Consider the following 7367-nt stretch of genomic DNA (forward strand, 5'->3'; position numbering starts at 1 on the left):
TTAATATGTTACCGATCAAATTCAAATCGATGAAAATTCAAAGATTCATATGAAACAAAATTATAAACTTTAATAACATGAAATGTACAATTAAAAGTTCGATTAATTGGGATGATACAAATAAAATATTAATCCAAATGAAATATTTCTTTACCATTTTATAATCATAACACAAACGACAAAAGAACATGTTATGAATATTTTCGTTTTAAATGGTCATTAAAAATATATTGTTAATTATATTTGTATATTATTCTGTCTAGTAATAATTCATTCCCCAAAAACAAGCCGCTTCATTCCAATATCTCTTTCTCTCTTCGTCCTTCGTCCGTGTTGCCTTATTGGTGTGTAAATAAGTAAAAAAGGTTTTTACTCCTTATTTAAAAAACCCTACCTCTTCCTTCTTTCTTCCCCCGTCTTTCTCTCTCAAATAATCAAACCTTTTTTTTCTTCTGGAGAGAGAAAGTTGAAGAGAACAACCCCTTTTCAAAGGGCAGTTCAGTAGTGAGTGACCTCCATGGATACAATCGAAGCTACTAAAATGGTGATGTCTAGAATCCAAAACATAGATCCAGAAAACGCTTCCAAAATCATGGGTTATATACTCATACAAGACCAAGGCGAAAACGAGATGATAAGGTTAGCTTTTGGCCCTGAAAACCTTCTTGCTTCTGTCATAAAACAAGCCAAAGCTTTCTTAGACATTTCGTCAAACACTTCGTCTACACCTTCGTCTCCGTCGCCTTTTAGTAACCAAAGATCCCCAAGAATCATCATCCCGAACAATGGGTTTCATCACATGAACCCTTCTCCCCTTTCACCTCATTCGCCTTGGTCGTCATCTGGGTCTTTCCATGATCGTCGTAGCAGCCCTCGCGCAGCTTCATACGCCTCTGTTGTTAACGGCGGCGGCGGCGGCGGCTCGTCTGCTTCTTTTTACAACAGTTATAATGACGGCACAGAAGAGTATAATAATAATAATAGCGGGCTGCAAGTTGTCACGGATCAGCTTTCGTTCCTTGACAACGCTAAGAATGGCGACTTCATGGACCCGATTGTGAGTCCCGGTGGCCGGAGTGACTCGATTCTGTTCCCGTACCCGAATAACACCACTGATTGGTCTGCCGAGGGAGGTAATTGCGGCGATGCACACCACCATTTCCACAGAAGAAGTTGCTCGGTTAATGATATGTTTTTCGGCGGCGGTGGTGGAAATGACGATTTGGGTGGTGGATTAGGCGGGTGGAGGCCTTGCATGTATTACGCTCGAGGGTTTTGCAAAAATGGCACTTCTTGCAAGTTCATTCATGGCAATGGAGGTCTTGGAGATGAAATGTGTCTGGGTTCATCTTCACCTACCGCAATTGTTGGGTCTCCTACCGGAAACATCGATGGGATTGAAGATTTTTTGAGAATCAAAGCAATTCAGCAGCAGCATAGAGCTGCTGCCATGGCTGCAGGAGGACCTCATCCTTTCCCCTTCAACAGATGCATGAACTTTCTCAATGACAGTCCTAGGTATGGTTATCTTGTTAAATTTTGCTACTTTATTTGTAAACCCTCAAGTAATTTTTTTTTTTTTTGCTTAAAAGAAGAAAAAGTTTCTTTTTGATTTTCTATTAGATTCCTTCTCGACAACCATTCTGCAAACACTTTGTCTGTTACTTTGTTAATCTTTTAAGGGTTGTTTTCTTTTTTTGTATGTTCTTGAAATGGAATAGATAAATTAGACTAGATGACATGTTTTCTTTTGTTTCTTGGTAAACCGAGTTATGTTACAAGATTCTTTATCATTCTGGGCAACTAATAATTTCAATATCCTCTTTAATTTTATGTTGATGCTGCATTTAAGATCACCATCAGCAGCAGCAGCAGCATTGATGATGGGGGAAGATTTTCACAAATTTGGACGATTTCGCCCCCATAGCCATGATTTTGCAGCAATGGGGTTAGGGAATTCAAGTTCAAGCTCTCGACAAATTTACTTAACATTTCCAGCTGATAGCACTTTTAAAGAAGAAGATGTTTCAAATTACTTCAGGTAATTGTAAATTTGTAATTCTTCCCTTTCAAGTGCATGTTCTCTTGTTATGAAACTTTGAACATAAAAATAAAAGATTTCTTTTTATGTTGTGAAGTATCTTTGGACCAGTTCAAGATGTAAGGATTCCATATCAACAAAAACGGATGTTTGGATTTGTTACATTTGTTCTCCCTGAAACTGTGAAGGCGATTTTGGCAAAAGGGAACCCTCATTTTGTCTGTGATTCACGTGTGCTTGTTAAACCATATAAAGAGAAGGGAAAAATACCCGATAAGTATGTTTTCACTATTTCCTTTCCATATTTTTTTTATCTTGTCTTTTTGAATTTTTGTCACATTTTGTTGAATTGCATTTGTAGGAAGCATCAACAGAATGATAGAGGCGACTTTTCTAGTTGTTTGAGTCCAACTGCCCTTGAAGCTGCTGAACCCTTTGATCATATACCCTTTGGTGAGAAATTGATTTTTATTATAATTCTATAATGCTATAATAAGAAGAAATGAAAGTAGGAGACTATATATAATAAACAAAAAAGTGAAAAGTATGTTGCTATTTCTTCCATTTTGGAGTTAAAAACTTCTAATGTTTTCTCTATTTAGGTGCAAGAATGTTCAATCATGAGATGATGTTGAGAAGAAAGTTAGAGAATCGTGTTGAATTGCAACAAGCAATTGATCTTCAAGATAGGAAATTAATGAACATGCATTTAAATGATCTCAATAATCATCACCTTCATCACAACGTATCTCATTCTCAAAGCCTCCTTTCATCCAATGACAACAATGAAAATAAAGTTTCTGAAGGTAAATAAATATATTCTCTTTTGCTAAAACCCTAGACACTGTGTTTGACTTGCATTGGACTAAGACTGATATTAACGAGATAGATATTGTAATATTTTGTCCAAACCCAAAAAGCTGCGACATCGGTCGATATCTCGTTCTTCTCTATGCAAAAAGACGTAAATGCCCTTCGGATCCTGATCGTTGTTAGACCGGACACTGAGTTTTGGACCGAGACTGATATCAATGAGACAGACATTGTAATATTTTGTTCGAACCCAAAAAGATGGGACATGAGTGGATATATCGTTTTTTATCTGTGTAAAAAGACGTAAATGCCCTTTATATCCTGATCATTGTTAGACCAAGACTGATATCAACGAGACGGACATTGTAATATTTTGTCCAAAAGGATGGGACATGGGTAGATATGTCGGTTTTTATCTGTGCAAAAAGACGTAAATGCCCTTGGATTCAGATACTGATGTTGTAAGTGGTGCAGGGGTTAATGGCAGTGGCATCCAAGGTACTGATGGCTCTGAAATGAAAGTACTGTCAGAAGTAAATGATGAAAATGGGGACAATAATGACAATAGCAATGAGAAGCAGGACAAGTCTAATCTTACTGAAACTTATAGCAATGAAAGGTTTGATTTTTTTATTTTATTTTTTTTGTATAAATTATTTAACTTTTTGTTATCGTATCTTAAAATTATTATTAATTTTTTGGTGTATATAGCAGCTTCGACCACATCCTTCCAGATAACCTCTTCGCTTCCCCTACAAAAACCACCGCCACTAACAACCACTCTGTGTTCTCAAGTAACTTACCAGAATCAGAAGCACTGCCATCTGCCGCCAGTTCAGCCGCCCTGAACATGGCGTCTCTCAAATCATGTTACTTTCAAATGCCAAGGTTAGACAACCCCACAAAAGTTCACATTTTTTTTTTTGATATATTTTTGGCCAAATTCCATAAAAACCACTAATAATTTTTTTTTTTGGTTTAACCACACCAAAAGTTGTATTATTATTATTTTTTTTAAGTTCAAAGTTTTAATGCTTAAATCATAAAAAAGTTTTAATGCTTAAATCATAAAAAAATTTCTTTGGGTTTTATAGAATCCAAATTTTGAACTATTGGATTTAAAAAAATCGAAGTCTCAACTCTCAATTGTTGAATGACATAAATACGATTTTTTTTTTTGAACCAAAGAAAGAAAGAAATCCAAACTACATTTTTTTTAATGAAATTTGGCCTATATTGTGCATGATCAAGGTAAGAGAACCCTACAAAAGTTTACATTTATTTATTTGTGAACCTTTTTCATGGTGAAATTGGGATTTTTTAATATTTACCAGGTCTTTTTGTGGGCAAGAAGCCATTGAAATGTAGGTGAAGGAGGAATTTTGGTGCAGAAAGTTGAAGAGAAAAAGATCCTCTACTTCTAGCTGTATAGAGGTCAAGATTAATGTCATCTTCAATACTTACAACCCATACATATAATATCAAATATGCAATACATAAAAGAAAAAGAAAAAATCTCCCAAAAACAAGAAACAAAAAAAAAAAAACTACTGATTTTATGGCATAGTGGAAGAAGAAGCTAATGGTTAGTTGTAGTAGTAGTGATTAGGTACTTTTTTTTATTATCTTTTTACTTCTATATACTAGTAGTGGAAATTAATGACAAATTTACCCTCTATTTCCTTTTGAGGTGTTAAGAAGGATGTGAATGGTGGATGTACTTGTGTGTACATATTTTTGTTGATTGAGGGTAGGGGAAAGCATATGACTATTAAAACGATATATAGACCCCAAAAGGGTAAAGCTGTCATTTCTGTTATCTCTTTTTGTGTGTTAGTGCTCTGAGGAAACAGCCTTTGCTTGTTTAGTCATCTTTTTGACATCATAAAGATAAGTATCTCAGACAGATCGTGGTAGATTACTATAATACCCTTTCGATAGGGAAAATACGAAATAGTCATCTTTTTTCGATCTTTGAAAAAGATTCTCGTAAATGTCTTAAATGCCCTTTACATGGCTAAATAGTAAACGCTCATCTTTTTATATAATTCCCTTTGAACGATGAAATAGTCATCTTTATAAGACCAGCGAAAGATGTGTATTTCTGAGACAGATCGTGGTAGATTACGAGAATACCCTTTGGATGGGTAAATACATAAATAGTCGTCTTTTTTCGATCAATAAAGATGGGTGTTTGATAAAGATTCTTGTAAATGTCCTAAATACTCATCTTTTTTAGATCTTTGAACGATGAAATAACCAAAATGTTCTTTTTGAAATGGTAACTTTTTTTGAAATGGGAAAATGACGAAAATAGCCTTTGGATGGTGAAAAGAATGGTAGGTGGCGGAAAGGGTGTTTCTTTATGTGAATAAAGGATAGGCTAGGGGACTCTTTTGTCTCATTCTTGGTTTCTTTAAGGGTGGACATGAGGGGAGAGGTCCACATAGTCACATGGGTACTGACACTACAGTTGAATGGTATCTCAGGGTACCCACACTGCTTTCACTCTCAGACTTCCTGGCTTCAATCACACTGTACAAGTTTTAAAGCATAGGGTACAAGTAATTACATCACAATAAATAAAAACTAAAAGTTATTTGTTATGTGTGTAGATACTATATAATATATTGAATTGTGTGTGCATGTGTGTGTGGGGACTTATGCTGTCATAGGTATTAGTGCGTTTCTGTTTTGGCATGTTTTCTTTCTCAATTATGGGTCAATGGTACAAATGCTTTGATATTTAGATATCAAGTTTGATTTTAAAAAGAAAACTATATTCTAAAATATGTTTGTGTTAGAAGGGTGGGTTTGTTTTTTATTCTAATTAAGTCATGCATGTATGTTTGAATGGATAATGGTTTTAATAAATGGATCGATGAACTGTTTTAATCATATGTCAGGATATTTTATTGAGTACTTTTGGGGATTTTTTTTTCTTGAGAAAGTTACTTCTACAAAAGAGAAACACTTGATTTACATATGTAGGTGTATTAATTGTGCATCAGAAAAATGGTATGTTTGTTAATGGGATAATGACTTAAAAGGGTAATGTATTATTCGATTTGTACACATTTGGTCACTGAGTTTTTTTTGTCTACATTTACCCCTTTAACTTGTTAAACTGTACACATTCAGTCATTATGACCGGCTACTCTAGGTTAGCCGGTAAAAATGATTTAATAGGGTAATATATTTCTCACTTTGTACACATTTAGTCCTTAATATTTTGTACACATTTAGTCCTTAATATTTTTTTTGTTGCAAAATAAGTCATTTTTGTTTTTGTAGTCATTTAATATTTATGAATGATTTCTTTAGATTTTTTTCACGACATTTTGGGACAATCATTAATGAGGTGTTTGGGGCTGTTGATGTTTATGTCCATCGCGATCTCGACTATTTAGTTGTTTGAATCATGTTTTCTGAACGTCATAATTTCTTCATACGATCTCGAGTTTTAACGATCTTTATATTCATGTGTTCGTATTCTAGTCTACTATAACATTGGTTTAGATTACTCCCGTTAAAAAGCAATATATTTTTACTTACGATCTTTATATCCATACGTTTTTTATGAATACATGTATGGATGTTTTTTTTATAAAATCGTAAGTAAAAATATATTACATTTTAACGGGAGTAATCTTAACGAAAGTTATAGTAGACTAAAAAACGAACACGTGAATATAAAGATCGTTAAACTATGATATCGTATGAAGAAGTTACGACGTTCAGAACACAAGACCTAAGCCAAACCACAAGACCTATGCAACCGATCAATCGAGATCGCGATGGACACAAGCATCAACAGCCCAAACACTTCATCAATGATTGTCACACGTAAGATGTTGTGAGAAAAACCTAAATAAATCATTCATAAGTATTGAATAAGTACAAAAACAAAAATGACTTATTTTGAAACAAAAAATATTAAGGACTAAATGTGTACAAAAATATTAAGAACTAAATGTGTACAAAATGAAAAATATATTACCCTATTAATTCATTTTTCCCGGCTAACCTAGAGTAACCGGTCATAATGACTGAATGTATACAGTTTAACAAGTTAAAGGAGTAAATGTAGACGAAAAAAAACTCAGTGACCAAATGTGTACAAATCAAAAAATATATTACCCTTTTAAGTCATTATCCCTTTGTTAATATATACGAAGATTGTCGCCTAAAATTTTTGGGTGCCGTTTTTCACATGGTTTAATTAGAAAAACTTAGAATATGGTTGAAAGAATATTAGAAAGCATAATAATAATAATAATAATAATCTACTATAATAAATTAAGATAATTTTGCCACATGTCAATCTCTAATTAGTTTTGACACTTGTCATTTTGTGATAATTTTTAAATAAATAATATTCACATGTCAATTTATGGTTTTTTTTTTTCAATTTTTAAAATTAAAAAGTCATATAATACTTATAGTTATATATATGTAAAGTATCAAAATTTTATAAATATTATACTAAATTGTAATTAATATGTTTCTTTAT

General features: G+C 33.4%; 1 protein-coding gene across 3 annotated transcripts; it reads left to right on the plus strand.

Annotated features, from left to right (window-relative positions):
• Positions 1 to 369: 369 nt before the first annotated feature.
• LOC145159289 (zinc finger CCCH domain-containing protein 46-like) lies at positions 370 to 4673 on the plus strand. Of its 3 annotated transcripts, none has more exons than XM_079078229.1 (8): positions 370 to 1518; positions 1853 to 2041; positions 2139 to 2318; positions 2403 to 2494; positions 2644 to 2847; positions 3329 to 3473; positions 3566 to 3742; positions 4209 to 4673. In XM_079078229.1, the coding sequence occupies exons 1-8, from the start codon at positions 518 to 520 to the stop codon at positions 4213 to 4215; spliced, it is 1995 nt and encodes a 664-aa protein (XP_078934355.1). In that variant the 5' UTR covers positions 370 to 517; the 3' UTR covers positions 4216 to 4673. The 3 variants fall into 3 exon arrangements, with proteins under 3 accessions (XP_078934355.1, XP_078934353.1, XP_078934354.1); XM_079078227.1 differs by having other exon boundaries at positions 371 to 1518; positions 4189 to 4673; XM_079078228.1 differs by having other exon boundaries at positions 373 to 1518; positions 3569 to 3742; positions 4189 to 4673.
• The last annotated feature ends 2694 nt before the right edge of the window (positions 4674 to 7367 follow it).

Source organism: Lactuca virosa, chromosome 2, assembly GCF_052849685.1.
Source record: "Lactuca virosa cultivar CGN04683 chromosome 2, Lactuca_virosa_CGN04683_v6, whole genome shotgun sequence".
Classification (NCBI taxonomy): domain Eukaryota; kingdom Viridiplantae; phylum Streptophyta; class Magnoliopsida; order Asterales; family Asteraceae; genus Lactuca; species Lactuca virosa.